At 41.5% G+C, this 17,852-nt stretch overlaps 1 protein-coding gene across 4 annotated transcripts in view; it reads right to left on the reverse strand.

The window, feature by feature from the left end:
* Positions 1–12,978, reverse strand: part of LOC142501680 (guanylate cyclase 2G-like) — a 37,475-nt gene extending 24,497 nt beyond the window's left edge. For all 4 annotated transcript variants that reach the window (XR_012803537.1, XM_075611869.1, XM_075611868.1 and 1 more), the window contains exons 1-10: positions 12,387–12,978; positions 9,982–10,330; positions 9,173–9,297; positions 8,174–8,350; positions 7,768–7,912; positions 6,643–6,778; positions 6,026–6,129; positions 3,576–3,745; positions 2,210–2,359; positions 1,741–1,794 (exon numbers count right to left, since the gene is read on the reverse strand). Coding sequence is in view for 3 of the 4 variants with exons in the window: in XM_075611869.1 (XP_075467984.1) it covers positions 1,741–1,794; positions 2,210–2,359; positions 3,576–3,745; positions 6,026–6,129; positions 6,643–6,778; positions 7,768–7,912; positions 8,174–8,350; positions 9,173–9,297; positions 9,982–10,330; positions 12,387–12,749 (1,773 nt within the window). In the remaining variant the exon portion in view is untranslated. The remainder of the gene's footprint in view (positions 1–1,740; positions 1,795–2,209; positions 2,360–3,575; positions 3,746–6,025; positions 6,130–6,642; positions 6,779–7,767; positions 7,913–8,173; positions 8,351–9,172; positions 9,298–9,981; positions 10,331–12,386) is intronic.
* Between the last annotated feature and the right edge of the window lie 4,874 nt (positions 12,979–17,852).

Consider the following 17,852-nt stretch of genomic DNA (forward strand, 5'->3'; position numbering starts at 1 on the left):
ATAGGTTCGAAGTCCCGAAAACTATCATTGTAACCAAGAGATTAACAAACATCTTAGATACAGTTAGTATACGAGCTCTTCTCATGTCTCATTTTCACCACTACCTGCCAAAGCCTTTAGGATGTCTTTGCTAAAGCATCCTGAACACTCAATGGTGGAGATTCACCGAGCGCCTACGTGAGGTATCGCAGTTAATGCCGAATCGAGGTGCGATACCTCACGTAGGCGCTTAATAAATGCTGGTCAAAGCAAGATGTATCTATTATTGTATCATTCCCAATGAAACATATTTAAAATACATGAAGCTGAAGATGTATCAGAGTATTGGATGCATACTGTATGTACACTAATAACATTAAATGCCCTTGGATATGATTTTGTTGCAGTGTGAGTTTGGTGCTTCTTTGATGGTGAACATAGGGACGATACAACCAAAGTGTGAGCGGAATAACAGGCACAACATAAATAAAGTATTAGTTGTACAGTACCTCTCCTGGCATTCACAGCATGAGGAGGAAAGGGCTGAATACTGATAAATGCTGCATGCCACAGGTACGTTGAAGTCCTGACTGAGCTGAACATCTTAATTACACTTAAATGCACCTGACAGGATCACTAAGTAATTTAACAAGCGTCTTTCACTGGTTACTCACTTTGCTATCTGCTCAATATTTCCATCACAAGTATATCCCTGCTGTGTATCCTTCTACATCACCTTATGGACTAGTCTATAATGAGGAAGATGGAACATCTGTAGTGTACTTGCTGCAGTGAGCAGATGTGAGTGAGTCATCTTACATCTTAACTCATTTGTAGGAGGAAAGAAATGAATTCTCTCATAAGCTCTTGGTGATGCGACAAGCAGGGACTAATGCATGAAACAATTGTGTTAAATGCATTTATTAAAGGAGCAATTTATGCACTTTTTTTTATTATTATTATTTTTTCAACGTAGGTTTTAAGCAGGGGGTCTCTGGAGCTGAACCCCATTAAGCTCAGCTGCGGGAACCCCCTGCTTCCCGAGATATTTACCTCCAAAGGAGGTGCCGGTATCTCGGGAAAAGTTTAAAGCTCCCGTGTCATGTGGGCCAATAGGCAGCTGAACATGATGATGTCACGGCTTCCTATTGGCCCACAGGGCGCAGGAGCGGCTACTATAACCCCCTAAGGAGGTAAGTAGCAGAAGCAGGGGGTCCCCGGAGCTGAAATCAGTGAAATTCAGATCTGGAGACCCCCTGCTTCAATCCCATGTAAAAAAAAAATAACTAAAGAAAAATAGGGGGAAAAAATATCCCCTTGGATTGCCGCTTTAATGCACAGATTGTAAGCTCTACGGGGCAGACCTGCTTCCTCCCACTATAGTCTATTCACGGCACTGATTGTTATCAACCATATTTCCCTGGATTGTGTTTTGAATAATATTTCTGTAAAAATAACTATGTACCTGTTGGGTGCTGAATAAATAAGATACAAATTCCCACACCTTGAAGATAAATATACCCGACCGGAAATTGTTACATTTATCAAAATGTATATCCATATTTCACATCAAAAAGAACAGCTACAATCCTTTAATTCACTTACCTCTAGTAAGGCTAAACATGCGAGAACAAATAATGCATGCTGCCAGTACGTATACCTGTGTGATAAACATCAATGCCAAACTAAGGGCTTTCAGTACTTCCTTTATCAGTGACATTGGAAAGCTCTGTCCCTCTAGGCATAATCCCTGCCTCCTACCTGTGAATCCTGAGAGCTGCTTTGTCTGTTTTGTGTAGCTTGGACACTGTTCACCTGTTCACATAGCCCCGAGCCGCAGAAAGGAAATCAGAAGGGACACACACAGTTAATAGCAGAACTATAGGTACAGGTGATGTACAGTGGAGCTGTCACAAAAACGGGGGACATCTGATACGGGCCAAAGGATGGTATAGGCATAAACTGGATGCAATTTGAGGCTTTATGAGTCTGTTGTGAATTGGTCACATTTCCACGAATGCTCCAAGGGGGTTGTGTGCTGTGGATTTAGGGGCGTTGATCTTACTATGATGTATTTCCAATTACATCTATTATATGCGTTTTATGGGGAGTAATGGCAAAGAGGGATAAACACATATCATTATATTTCATTGAGGGCACCGCAACTCTTTCACATACAGAGTTGTCTTTGTACAAAATGAACATGGCGTCGGGTGCTGGGCAGGCGTACCTGATAGACACCTATCGTTGTGTAGAATATTTCTTTGCCTTGCTTATCTACAAAGCCGCAGCTCGGGTTGCTGGAAATGAATGTGCTAGATGCAACACTTCCATATTTTTTAGATATTGGGGTACTCATTGGTGATGCTCCAGAATGGTTCTGTGAGATAAAATCACATGGTAATATCATCAGACCGACACACGTATATCAAACAAATGCTGCCTTTTATTTTGTAGGGTCATGTTGTGTTGCATGCAGCTGGTAGATAGGTTGCATATAGCAGGTAGATACCGTAGTTTGCATATAGCAGGTTTAAAATAAACATAGAGTTCATTTGTTCTTGGGGCAAATTATATTTTTGGGACCTTAGAGTGTCCTGCGTTTAGAGTCTAAAAATTCTGTCTAGGAAAGAAAACATTAAGTTGTAAACAGTAACTATTTTATTTTGAAATACACCTTTTTTGTAGTCACTTTTCAACTGTAGTAACTTTTTTGCCATTTCCTTTTCTATTGTAACTCTTCAGAGATGCTTGTATTATTTACATTCCCTCCGTGTAAAGGGAAAATAATGGTTTTGTTGCCTAAATGTAAAAAAAAAAATAAAAAAAATTGCTGAATGTTTCTAGGCCAGGGGTGGCCAACTCCAGTCCCCAAGGGCCACCAACAGGTCAGGTTTTCAGAATATACCTGCTCCAGCACAGGTGGTGCAGTCTCCGACTGAGCCCAGTGGCAGATTTAAAATGTTGCCGCCCCTTAGGCACTGACATTTCTGCCGCCCGGGCCGCCGCCTCCTCCTTCTGCATGGAAACGTGACAAGGCGTTTCCATGACAACGTGACAAGGCGTTTCCATGACAACGTGACGCCATGTGACATCACGTTGTCATGGCATTGTGTCTCCATGTGACGTCGCAGCGTCATTTGACGCCGCAATGCTACAGAAGGAGACGGTAAGAACTTTATAGAGGCCCCACGCTCTCCCCTGGCAATCAATGGGGAAGAGAGAGGGGCCTCTGTATATGGAAAAAATGTTGCCGCCTTAAGCCCGGCCCGGGACAATGGGGAAATCCACCACTGACTGAGCCACCTGTGGTGAAGCAGGAATATCCTGAAAACCTGACCTGTTGGTGGCACTTGAGGACTGGAGTTGGCCGCCCCATGTTCTAGGCTGTATAATTCTCTTGTACATTTTCTTCGTAGTTCTTATTCTAATAAAAATGAGATAAAGCGTGCTAAAGCCTAGCACCATTTAGTACACCTGGGCCTAAGGGGCTTATGCTATATCAATGCGGTATTTTGAGCAGACGGCCCTATTGGCTCATATAGAATGAGATTATGAGCCCCTAAGGGCTAAGAAGCAAAAATAATGTATTTTACCTTATTGTCCTTAAGGATGGTAATGTCATCATAATTTATTTGCCACCAGCTGTCATTGTCAAACTGTTTTTTTTTTAGTTTGCTCTTTTGAATGATGAGAAATGCCACAAAAAGGACACCCCCCGTGGCAGTGAGTAGAAGCGTGACTATCAGAGCGATGACCGGGATATCTGCAAAATATGGATCAGTGAGGCTGAGAGATTGGGAATACAACATGACAGGAGCCAACAACAACACAAACTGGGTGTCATTTTGCTTGGGACCTAAACAGTGGCGGATTTAGCTTTTTGCAGCCTGTACCCTGGGGAGCAGCCCTCCTCCTCAGTGTATGATGTCATGATGCTGCATTGTCATGGGAACACGTCATCATGGCGGCAGATGTCACGTGGCATGTGACGTCACGTTGTCATGTCAACGTGGCGTCATCTGACGTCGCTGGGTCATGTGACATTACGCCGCCATGACTGGGCCTGCTACAGAAAAAAATTGCCGCCCCAAAAAAATTCCATTGTATGCTATAGCCTTCCCAGCCCTATGGGAAATCCACCCCTCGACACACTATTTTAATGTGCTGGATTACACACCGCTCTTTAAAACAAGTTACAAGTTTCACCTTTTATTATCAATTATATTATTGATGATGCGCGGACCTTGGGCTGTTGATATCATCCCAGCCCAATAAAGTTCCATGTTTTACAGCTCATGCTGCCAGCTCCTCAGTGATTATTTTATTGCATTTTAGCGATCGACATAGATAAATATTTCCACCAACAGCTGGGATTTGCCATTAGAGAAGACTCTAATGTCTAATTGTAATGCTATTGATATGGGTATGCAGGGAGAAATGGAGCAGGGTTTGGTAAGCCGTTTATTGATTTACATGTAGATCAGGGGTTCTCAACAGGTCAGGTTTTAAGGATATTCCAGCTTCAGCACAGGTGGCTCAGTCTTTGGCTGCCTTTCACTTTGACTGAGCCACTGCTTGAGCCACCTGTGCTGAAGCTGGGATATCTTTAAAACCTGACCTGGATGGGGGTCTTGAGGACTGGCGTTGAGAACCCCTGATCTCTAATCCACAATTGTTAATGCTGGGCTATACTAGAGCTGCGGCCATGGTGATCGCGACGGCGCGCAGGAGGGTGCGCGCGGCGTGATCACATAGATGTGACTCTATGAGGCTATCTATAGGGCGCGCGAATGCGCGCGGGAGCAGAGGCGCCGGCGCTCGCGATTCAGGAGGAAACAGAAAAATCTGTTTTCACGCGCGGCGGCCGGGTCACGTGAGCGGGTCGCCCCCCCCCCCCCCCGACACGTCTCCCCGTCTCCTCTGCATGCAGGACACAGATCTCTCCTGCTGCAGGCGGCGGTGAAGCCGAGTGAACGCTTGCGCCCTCTTCAGCGCACACCATGGCCGCAGCCTTAGTCAGCAGAGTGTTGGAGCAGAGGTGGGTGTTTTCTACTAAGGCCAGTAGCTAAGCTGAAAAGAGTCTGAGTATTTATAGGCAGATGAGTTACTGTACAGGTGCATTAAATTGCCATTGGTCAAGCAAATGTGGAAGAAAGCCAGGGATGTAGTACCTCTCACGTGACAAATACAGGCTTTATCCTTTTGATAACTTTCCTATTGTCCAGCACACAAAGGATTAAGGCCCTTATTAACTAAACTGTCTTCTGCTATAAGACACTTTCCGGTATTGGAAGACACATTACAGCTCTTTCACTTTGCTGGACGGTATGGTGTCGTAGGGCAGAAGACTGCTTAGCAAATATGGCCCTAAATAATTTTCTTTTGCTGGACTCCTTTCTTCTTGTACAGTGTGAATGAGTAGGGCGGTGTGAAGGGTTTCCCGATGAACTGAATACAGGCACGTGTTGCCATTTTACTATCAGCAATGAACAACTTCACTGTTATTACCAATAATAATAATAATAATCTCCTGGGAAGCAGATCTATCTTTCATTGAGAAACAGAATTTATCTTTTTTATTGTTAAATAAAAATGCTACATATTAAAAAGGGGCCGGTCCATTTTTCTATTGAAAGCTTTGTAGATAGCATAAACATTTTGAAAAGGTAGTAATAAAGGGGTTTGGCCGATATTAGTATTAGTTTCCTGGACTTACAAGCAGGGCACTCGGGGTCTTATTTGTGGGTACACTCAAGGTTATATCTGGGTGCACTCAGGGTTGTATTTGTGGGTGCACTCAGGGTTATATTTGTGGGGTTCGCATTGTTCAAAATTATGATCTCAAAATTAATAAGACTGAGGCTGGAAAACTAATTGGGAAGAAATAAATGCTTTGTTTGGCACATAAATTGTATTGTATGAGGGTATTTTTCTTATTTATGGTTTTTTAGATATAAATTAATTCCTTTGAAAAGAGTTTTGACACCTTTTTTCCCATAAGAAATGAATAACCCCACCACATATATTCTATACAGGTACTCACTACTCGTTGCTGTGTTGCACAACTCATTATCGAATCCGCAGTCTGGTCTGTCTTTAGGGCGAGTGGTTCCTGGCCAGCTAATGAGCGGGAACTCTGCTGTGGGACTGAATCAGGACACATGGATATCGTCGCAGGCTTGCCAAAGGTGTAAATGTGTAAGACCTCAATATCTAAGCTTAATCCTTGTTATTTACTAATATTTAATTGCTGGGATAGTCTTGATCAGAAGTTTGGGGAATTTTTCGCTTATGGGGCCTTATTCTATATTAGAAGCGGACATTTTCGTCCAAAAATGGCCCGATCAACTGCTTCGGCCAATATAGAATGAGACCTGGAGGGGATTACTCTATCAGAGAATGGGGAATTTCATGCAGAAACGACCGGATCGGCCGCTTTTACGGATATAGAATAAAGCCCAATAGTCTTTGGGGGGAAATTAAGAGAAACAAAGGACGTTTTTATTTATTCCATTGCTAGTAAGTAAGAGGACCAGAAGCGCTAAAAAAGATTATTCTATATACTTTGGAGGAGTAGGGGTCCTCTCCAGTCCATGCCTTCAATGATAAACATGCACAGAGATAAGAAAACCCCTGTAGTGCACCCACCTCTGTACTTACCTGACAGTTCTCCTGTAGCTGTCATATTGCAGAATAGGAACAAATCTAGACGAATTGCCGCCATTTTGCAGATCATACACAGAATAGTCAATGAACCTCTCCCCGTTATCATCAATACTCAGCAGGCCAGTGATGCCTAGAAGAAATAGCATTGTCTATACAGTATATAACAATCATGAAACAATACAGGTGTAGATCAGGGGTGTCCAACTCCCGCCTCAAGGGTTACCAACAGGTCAGGTTTTCAGGATATCCCTGCTTCAGCACAGATCCTAAATTATCTCATTCATTTAATTTCGGATGGCAGCAAAGGCATTTAAATTCATTATTAATCTCTGGAAATGGTGACATTATTAGTGGCAGTGGTGTCATCAATGAAATCTGCATTAGCATTAAAGCAGCAATCGCCCCAGGAGCCTATACAAGTTTAACTCATATACTGTTAGTACTGTACCTTGTCCCCTGAGCAAGTGCTCTCAAAAAGAATAATAATAATTGGGATTAAAATCACGATTTAAAAAAACAAACAAAAAAAAAAAACTTTTATCTGCTGTACGGAGCCTCATATACATAACAAACACACAAAACCCGCATTGGAAAGACCAAGAAAATATCTTTCAAAGTAAGTCAAAACTCCCGGATCGCTGTTTTAAAGGATTCACGTTTTTCTCTCTTGAACATATAAATGATTTAAAATGTTTAAGTGTCTCCTTTCCTCCCAAAGCCATACCAAGCCATAGCTAGGCAACAATGAAGAATAAAGACACATCCTATTTATTAGATCTCCTGCCTTGTGCATTTTTACAGTCAAAGTATTGATGCCCTCTTGCTCCTCTGGCATTAGGTAGATGATATAAAGACGCTGCACGTGGGCCGCACATCTCCTCGTTAGGGCATCCGCTCGTTAGGACTGGCGGTTAGGATAGGAAAGAAGAAAGTTAACAGCACAGACAGAAGAATACAAAAGACTCTAACGCTATCGATACATCAGCTGCTTTTACAATAAACAAAGGATGAAACAAACGAGGCCTTGTAAGTAACAGGAATACTGACATTGGCAGTATTAAATGGAGATCTATGGTATGCGGTATAGAACGCTCCTTTAGTAATGGGGCATCTGCTTACCCATCAGCTGTGTGTTATTGTAGCTTTTTAAGCTCTGTACTAGGGATCTCCCATCAGAGACATTTTTTCCTTGCTTTAGCATTTCCTTTAATCCCAGAGCGTACAGAAGGATCGCGTCATGCAGGTATCCGGAATATGGACTAACCTGCCAAACAAAAAGTAAACGAAGCAATTGTCACAGTTTTTCCTCTATCTTCAAGCATAGTTACTGTAACAAGCGGTTTCTGTGTTAAGTTATAATGTCTGTGTATGAAGTCCGCATGTTCAATTGATTCTTAAGGTGGGTTCTTCACTAAAGTATGGCAGCTATTGTCAATTGTTAATGATCAGTCAATTAAAAGTTTATTAACAGCCACAGACACGTACACAGAGAGCAGCAATACGAGGAATAAGCAATTCAACACACCTGCTCTTCTGAAGAGATTTCACTGCAAAACGGGGGTTCTTTTAGCTTTTCGAAGACCTGCTTCGTGAACGATGCATATTTGTAACCAGAATTCAATGCTAACATCAGCACGGACTCGTAGGCCCTCAGGATGCTGATGTTTTTCTCACTGCTCAAAGTGTCCTTCCAGAAGTTGTCCTGCAAATGGATACATTGCTCAGGAGAATTAGTATAAATACCATATCTTGATACGCACGCACCCCCTCTCACCGCTCCATGCGGTTTCCTTCTCTCCTTGGCCCCACCCGCAGGCTCCTGACACCTCCTGATTGGCTGCATTACCCAGCAGCAGGCAATCAGGATGGAGGAAGCTGCCCAGCCCCCTTGCAACAGCCCTGCTCAGGGAAATCCTGCGGCACCCCCAGGCCGGTCAGGTCACTATGCTCAGACAGGTAATATCGTAATGTCCAGTATTACCTCAAATTTGTTACTGGACAGAGTATCCAAATACAGGACAGTCCAGTTCAATACTGGACACCTGGCAACCCTATATGTGAAGCTAATGCAAGGCAGTGCTAATTTAACATGCCGTTAAGCCTATGCTAATGAGATTTACAACGGCTGATGTTTTCACCTTTGTGGATATGTGCTAACCTCAGGAAAAATAATGCCTGTTAATGATTTTGACAACAGTGCGTTATTAGCACTTAGTTAACAAAGCTCTGTGGCTCTGGGCCTGAGTATCCATACTGCCATTCTCCTGCACTAGGGGAGCAGATTCTGCAGGGCCCACCTCCTGTCACATCGAATACGCAAGAGGTTTATCTTTCAGGAATGGAATCTACAGATTTGTTAACACGTTTAAAGTGATTGTGCTCTCCTGCAATAAAACACAGCGTCCCGATCCTTCCTGTGACACTTAATCCAATGGAAATGTGGACTTGTGGAATGATCCCTTTTGTGGGCTTGGTAGCGAGAATGTACAGTCTGACCTACTATTTTAAAAACTGCAATACATACCAGGAATCCGCTGACTTCAAACTGCTGCACCATGAGGAACACATAATTCCCATCGGTCAGTCCTTGCTTCTGAGCTTCTAACAGAATCGATCTCGCGTCCGCCGAGTTGCTCACTAAAACGATGACTGCAGAAGCACAAGGTAAAACCAATAAGTGAATGTCTAACCCAGGGGTGGCCAACTCCAGTCTTCAAGGGCCACCAACAGGCTCAATCAGTGGCAAAGTCGAAGACTGCACTACCTGTGCTGAAGCAGGGATATCCTGAAAACCTGACCTGTTGGTGGCCCTTGAGGACTGGAGTTGGGCACCCCTGGCTTAATCCCTTACTTACAGAACAAATTGCAACGCATTGCAAAGGAAGCCCCATCTGGAATAGGGTGTGATATTGCTTACTTATTACTCTCTTACAGGTATCCACCAAATCAAGACTGCCACTTAGTCAATCAAGAAATAGAAATGATAAAGGACATATTTTATGCCCTATTGTATTTTATTTCTATATTGTAAGGGATTTCATTTTTCACATATTCTTTGACTGCAAGATTTCGAGAAAGACAATTATATATATTTCGGTAGCAATTATTTTATCTATGATATGATTGCCTTGCTAACCAGTGTCATGTTTTAGTTTGTGTACTATTAGTGCTATAGAATATTCCTTGCAAAACCATTATTTTTTGCTAATCACTTTTACTTTTCGATCTTTCTCCTGATCTTAAATTTCTTCGTGAAATCCTCTGGGACTTTTGTATTTTGGAGGGGAAAGTCTGTTACCCCCAGCATGCTCTCTGTTTAGTGTCTTACAGTACCTCTGGCAAGAGATGCTACAGCATGGAGGTTCTCCTGAAGGCTTCCTGGATTCCATTGATTATATCTTATCTTGGCAGTGATGGTGAAGTTCACTGCTAGTTGGTTTTCCAGTGATGTCCATAGCTCATCCGTTTTGTCCCAGGTCGATCCCTTTGTAGCCCCTCCAAACAGGGCTATGTATCTCCACTTAAAGAACTGCAGTGTCTTCTCCAGAGCCTCAGAAATACGCTGAAGGGGGGACACCATTTTGACATATGTGTCGTACACACGTGCGTTATCCAGCTTTGGAGTCTGACTGACAAAGCCAAACATGGGGATGTTCCAAGTGGAGACCAGTAAGCCTGTTACCTGGAAAACAAGAGGAGAACTTTAACTTGGAGTCTTCCAGCTGCACCAGATTTATTGGTACAAAAGCTCTATTGCTTTATTGCTTTGCATTACTTTTTCTAGCGCTCTTTTTGCACTTCTTTTTCTCAGATAAATAGTCCCTTTCAGAACTGCATGTACCAGCTGTCAGGTTTAAGGAACTCTGTGCACTACAAACTTCATAAATAGTCATATTTGTTTTTTTATATAGCACTGACCGTGTGCGCAGCGTTGTACATCGAATGTTACAGGCACATTCCCTGCCCCAAAGAGCTTACAATCTAAAGTTGGTTCGTGAGGCACAGGGAGATAAAGAGATTTGCCCAAGGTCACAGGGAGAACTGACACTAGGATTCAAACTGGATTCACTCGCTTTAATGGAAGTGACATTACTATTGAGCTAATGTACTCCTCGGCCCCTGATATGTTCTGATATGTTACCTGCAGAATCAGGCACAATGCAATACTGCAACATTATATCATCTTCTCTTTTTACCTGCTCCACTGTACTGTATACACAACAAGCCTGAACTCTCAGGGAAGGACCATCATGATATAGACTTTCGAATATGTCAATGGCAGAAAGAAAGGAAGGAGGGATGTCTTCACAGGAAATCCAGTAAGGAGTCTTGCTGTGAGGCTGTAGTCGTAAGCAAAGAGGGTTTGTTTGTTACATCTTTTGTCAAACAAAGTACAAAAAGTCTGCCACTATACCGTTAAATCAAGAGGAGATTTTGCCGTGTGCCACAAATTCTCACCTCTGCCATGTCACGGAGACCTGGCACTCCTCCATTCTCTCTTTCATTTTTCTGGAGACAAACTTTCTCAAAAGTTTAACTAATTATCAGTGTACCCAATTATCAGTGTACCCAATTATCAGTGTACCTAATCGTCAGTGTACCTAATTAGCAGTGTACCTAATTAGCAGTGTACCTAATTATCAGTGTACCTAATTAGAAGTGTACTGTACCTAATTATCAGTGTACCTAATTATCAGTGTACCTAATTAGCAGTGTACCTACTCGTCAGTGTACCTAATTAGCAGTGTACCTAATTAGCAGTGTACCTAATTATCAGTGTACCTAATTAGCAGTGTACCTAATCGTCAGTGTACCTAATTAGCAGTGTACCTAATTAGCAGTGTACCTAATTATCAGTGTACCTAATTAGCAGTGTACTGTACCTAATTATCAGTGTACCTAATTATCAGTGTACCTAATTAGCAGTGTACCTACTCGTCAGTGTACCTAATTAGCAGTGTACCTAATTAGTAGTGTACCTACTTGTCAGTGTACCTAATTAGCAGTGTACCTAATTGTCAGTGTACCTAATTAGCAGGGGTAGCTAATTAGCAGTGTATCTAATTAGCAGAGCACATGGTGGTTGAAGGTACCCACAGCTATAACAACAATCTTCCCAATTCTACTTCATGAAGTTGAGGGTACACGCGCAGTAACACTCCAAATTGCAGTAATTAAAAGTATATTTATTACTCACATATTCAGGCCAACGTTTCCACCCGAACACCCAAGAGTCTTCCTCATGGCCCTAAGCGGGTCAAAGCATTGGCCTGAATATGTGAGTACAGTAATAAAGATACTTTTGATTACTGCATCTTGGCGTGTTACTGCATGTGTACCTTGAATTATGTGACTATATAAAGAGGGGTCCTGGCATGTCCCATTCTTCTGCTTTATGTCAAGTACATAGCTTTGCATTTTTTGGCCTTTTGAGCGCCATTTTTTTTGTTATCCATAACTGCCCAAACTATACTTCATGGCAACCTCACCACACTGTATACACATTTTTTTATGTAACAAAGCATATTTTATTCAATTCTCGCATATTTGCTGAAAAGTCTTTCAACCTTCACCATCAGTGATTTATATTTATTACACTATTTTTGATCCCATGACATATCTTCTTTTTCCGACCTCCATGTCCTTTTGGGGGTGAAATCCCTAAAATGAATCTCTTACCTTCTGTCTGTTTCTATGTATGAAGGATCCGAAATGTGTTAGAAAATCAGCATTCCTACCTCGGCTGCTTCAGGACAAACCGGTCCAAAGAGAGCAGAAATCTGTTGCTTCTGGAACTGGTGGATGAAAGCACTGAGGGACATCTTGGCATTGCAGCCACAATCGGCATAAACAAACTCCAAGGTGTTGTTACCCAGGAATGATGGGTCCCACTCCCTGTTTATCTTATCGATGGCCACCTGGATGGCAGAACCCAGTCGCTGAGCACTAAACGGATAGGAGAAGTTCCATGGAGCTTGAAACCCCACAATTATCTTGGAGGTTTGTGCTCCTTCTATATTTCCCAGCGTATAATTCATGTTACTGACTTGTGTTTCTCCTATGGAAATCTGAGCAAGAAGCAGACAAGTTAGAAACAACATGGCAGATCTATAGAAGAAAGCAGAAAGTGCTGAAAGGATCAGATACTGAGTGTTGATTTTTTCATATCCAAGAAGTGACTTTCAATAGCTCTGCTCTGGGAAGACTCGGCTTCCTCTCACTGAGTCCTACTTATACCTGTTGCTTGACTGTTAGATTTAATTCTCTAGTGCCTTTAACATGCCTCTTATTAAACAGTCCTAATTAGCAGAAACCCACAATGTGCATCTCCTGCTTTCTCTCCTGTCCTTCACTCTGTAACCCTTTGATCGCTGTGTTAAACTAAACACGGTCACCACTCAGCTGTTAACCTTTTTTTACATCTATTCTGTGCTTGTGGTAATTGCGTTTGTTCTCAGCTCATTCGTAGTGAGAGGCAAAACATTTGTACAAACCAACACATGTTGGGGTAAATCTTTCTTCTATACACCTTATCACCCTGTTAAAAACTCTCTCCAAAGGGAACTTCCCTGAAACTCCAGTCCCCATTTCATGCTCCCCTTTCATTTGTCTTGCATGTTCTGATTTCATTGTATACAACAAAAGACAGGGGAGCCCAATGCTACATCCAATTGACAAAACATATATAGTAATAAGTATAAAGTTAAATACTTCAATAATAATATTTTCTTGGTTATTTAGTTAAACCATTTGGCCAAAGCGTCATAAGCCTGCATACCAATGTCAAAGTATAACCAAATATGCAGGTCCTAACACTACACTGTGAACCTTTCCTTTTACCTCTGTATGAGGGGAAACAACCTCAGTGGGTCTTGTCCATACAGCAAAATGAGAGAAAATCCCAAGTTAAAAAGGTGGGGAGGTGTGAGCTCTGGGAGGAGGTTCACAGTGTTGTGTAGGACCTGCATATTTGGTTATACCTTGACATTGGTATTCAGGCTTATGACGCTTTGGCCAAAGGATTTAACTAAATAACCAAGAAACTATTATTATTGAAGTATTTAACTTTATACTTATTACCATATATGTTTTGTCAATTGGATGTAGCATTGGGCTCCCCTGTCTTTTGTTGTATACATTTGCCACGCTCAGTAGCACCCCTTTTGACACACACATATATATATATATATATATATATATATATATATATATATATATATATATATATATATATAAAAATATGTGGGTGTTTTTGTTATTTGTCACAGCTGGTGGTGGGGTGGTGTTAAGATTGCACGTTGTAAGGTTGGATCAGTGGGCAGTGGGGTGAGAAAGTCGCACATTCCTTAATACATAGACCTGCGCCAATATGCAAATGTAACCCTTCCCCTAACTCCTCCCACTCGCTCCGTCAATCCCTTGTCATCTCAGATGTCACCAAAAATGGTGCAAGCGAGATTAATACATAAATACTGTCATTCACATGTATATTTAGTGCAGTTTGCGACAAAATAACGACATTGCGCAGAAATTTGTCATTTGATACATGGAGCCCAAAGTGCGCATATGTGCTGACCACACAAGCGGTGTATTTAAGACAATCATCTTACCACTAATTCATGTCCAGGTACAGTCTCACTGGGTGAACTTGAAAGGTCTGTGAGCTTTGAGCACCCAGGAATTTGATTAGCAGCAGATAGTGACAGCTTCAGTGATCACCTGGTCACATAGGGAGTAAATATGCGCTGCTATCAGAACTCACACAGAACTTTGCCGCTACCTTCAGATCATGTGCAAACGGCACCAGGAGACGTGACTCAGGGGTTTCATTTACCAGTCTGATAATACACATTTACTGTACATACTTTTTAATTCATATATTATATTGAAAATATACACAGATGGTTTAATTATTTTAACATAGTGACAGTGCAACGTTTTATATTATATTAAAAACCTAAAGAGTGTTTAGATAAATGTTAAATATTGAAAGTGCTGCTAAAAATGAATCTTTCATCGACTCACACTAATTTGTGATGGGGCTTATAAGGAAAGTATGGTTCACCCTCTCTCCATGTGCACGGTGCAATCCATTCAAAACTGCTCATTTGTAATTCTGCCTTTTAATAATTCCATGTCTCTACAGTGATTCATTTCTGTCTTCATCAGTGGCAGGCAAGATACATCTTCTTGTATTGTTTGCTTTTTATTTTTCTGGAGCACATGGAATGGATTTCACTTCATTTCATTGCAAGTAAAGGTTTCGCTGCCTGTAATGAAATGTGCACTAGAAGATTGCTAAATAGTTTTGATTACTTTGACTCACTGCACTTCTGTACCTGTTCTACCCCCAACCCTCCCCCCCCCTTCTCTCTCTCTCTCTATGCCTGTAATAAGAGTTGTGGTCATAAAATCAAGTTGTATGTCTATGAAAAAGTAATTTGCTGTATGGAATTGAATATACATTGGAAAAATTAGGGGCCGACAATTCTAATAGACTATACACTATTGCCAGCTCTGATTTCAGGTGGCATGTTGCATCTCTCCTTATACACTCCTATGATCTCATTTGTTGTGATACCCTTACATTTGTGGTAACTTTTAATGGACCAACAAGAGAGTTCTTCATAGATGTACAGTAATAGTGTGTACACATGCAGAAGAGACATATGAGGGTTTGAAAACTCTGTACACATTATTACATTAATGAAGAATAATTTTGCTGGTCTATTTAAAAGTACCACGATCTACAATGTATTTACAACACTACGGCTACTATATGTTTGTACGAGCGGTAGAAAATAAAGCAACAATACAATATAATGCATGTGTGTAATGTTACAGTTACAGTATGCCGAAATACTGTAGTATGCAGGTCACCCATTTAAGACTAGAGAAGGACATTTAAAGCTCCAGTTGTACAAAGGCAGCCTTTAGGGTGCAAAGAGTAACACTCAGCTGTATGTGACATTAATAACTCCAAAGGGCACTGGCAGAAATTCTTCGACACTGCAACTAGAAGGCGGTACAGTCACTAATCCGCCCTGCTTTCCTGCAAGACATCTACGGGCGGCACATGACACCTTGGCTCTTCATCATAGGAGTTTTAGATGGCAAATAGGCATTGCACCATTAGGGTTACTACAGTTTGTTACTGTACATGCCTTTTTTATCGGCCATTTTTGCAGCCAAGAAAGAAACTTGAATAAGTAGCATCAATGTAGCAGAGTACTGTGTATCTATTTTTCTCAAGATAAGTCACTAATGGATTTAGGGAGTTAATATGAACAAATAGATATTAGTTCCCTGATACAGTTAATATGAAAGGATGTGTCAAGTTCTGTTTCTCAGGCTGGCATCTTTATTTTCTTGTTTTGGTGTTAATAAAACCGCTCAAATTAGATTTAGAACTGGATAATAAATCTGCATAAAACATTAGCAACGCAATCTATACTGTCTGATATGTGTTAAGGAGTAAACTCAGAAGTTTGTTACATAGTCACTGAGATTTAAATGTCATCTGTTTACCCCTGTAACACCTTTAGTGCACAGGACGTAGATATAGAAATAGGGAGAGAATTGGTTTATTATAAGCATATGTTAGATGGGCTGCGAGCAGCTTCATTCTTTCTATTCATTATGCCTGATCCATGTGGAATTGTGGATACAGATTGCATTAGTTATATGCTAAACTTCTTCCTGAATCAGATGTGTGTTACAGTGTTGCACTTGTAAAGTTGTGGGAAACATTCACCACTGTTTCATGTATTTTACCTCAATTTACACAGCTCTATCTGGTTAAAAAAATAAAATAAATCAACAACCATGTGTTTACAGATTATATAAACGCAAATAATTCATCAGATTTCATAACGAGTACAAGTTAATGATGGTAGCTTGCCTTAGTCTTGTCTTTTTATTGGATCAATTGTATCCATTCATAAATAGAGATGTGAATAATGTGCCCTTTTTGAGTCCTGAAAATTATCTAAAATTGCTAGATAACATTTCGGGCGCCGGAGATCCACAGCTCCTCCGGCAGATTGCGATCACGTGATCATGGCGTCACTGATTACGGAAACGGAAGAGGAGGCGTTTCCCTGTGTGCCAGGACACACTCTGAGATCCCTCCTTGAAACTGAGCTCAAAAAGCCCATGAGATTGTAAGCTCTTCGGAGCAGGGACTCCTTTTCCTAAATGTTACTTTTATGTCTGAAGCTCTTCTTCCCGTGATGTGTTATCTGTGTTATTTGCTATTTATATGATTGTCATGTGTATCACTGATGTGAAGCGCTCTGTACATTAATGGGGCTATATAAATAAAGACATACATACATGACCTGGTCACTGCGCCACGGGGCCCCCCCGCAGTGCCAGACCCCATCATGTGGTCGCTACATCATTGGCCACCTAAAGGGTTAATGATAAGACTATAATAGGGAACGCAGGGAGGGTTACAGGCACACGGTAATAGCAGCAATAAAGGCAATTTGTCGGTGCTCGTGGAGAGGGGGGAGATCCTGTATTACCCCAGAGAGATCACAGAGCAGGAGGAAAGCAGCCAGGCATACGGTCTGGCAAAAGGGGGTTTGTTAGCAATTCCAATGTTTCGGCCGCATAAGCAGTCCCTGTCAAGGTGAGGGCCACACATTGGAATAGCTAATAAATCACCCTTTTGCACACACTATGTTTCGAAGACTGGCGCTATTTTTCTGAAAGCGCACTAATTTGGCGACATTATTAACCCTTTGGTTTCTTGGCAAAATGTTTAGCAAGAAATTAAATGTGGGGAATAAAGCACTTAAAATGTTGTGGGTGCATTTTGGACGCTTTCACACATCTCTATTCTTAAAGCCAGACTCAATGACTGACTGTGCTGAGAGCTCCAGTTGTTTGACAGGATCAACATGAGCCATTTATACGACAGAGTATCAATCACTACAAATGACCTTTAAACCTTTCTCCACTAATAGTAATAATCAGCACTACTAATCAGATATTGCTCTCTTTAAATGCTCGCCAGCTTATCAGTCAATGATTCCAAACTCTAAAGTCAGTAAAAGACGAGATGTGCTCCAGGTTAGCCTCTTACTCCAATGACCAAACATCAAGGTCTATTTATGTCTACCTCTGATACACAGAGCATCTGATCCTGGGGACCTTCCTCAGCACCTGTGGCCCATCTGGCTGCTATTGTTTCACTA

Source organism: Ascaphus truei, chromosome 8 (genome assembly GCF_040206685.1).
Source record: "Ascaphus truei isolate aAscTru1 chromosome 8, aAscTru1.hap1, whole genome shotgun sequence".
NCBI classification, from domain to species: domain Eukaryota; kingdom Metazoa; phylum Chordata; class Amphibia; order Anura; family Ascaphidae; genus Ascaphus; species Ascaphus truei.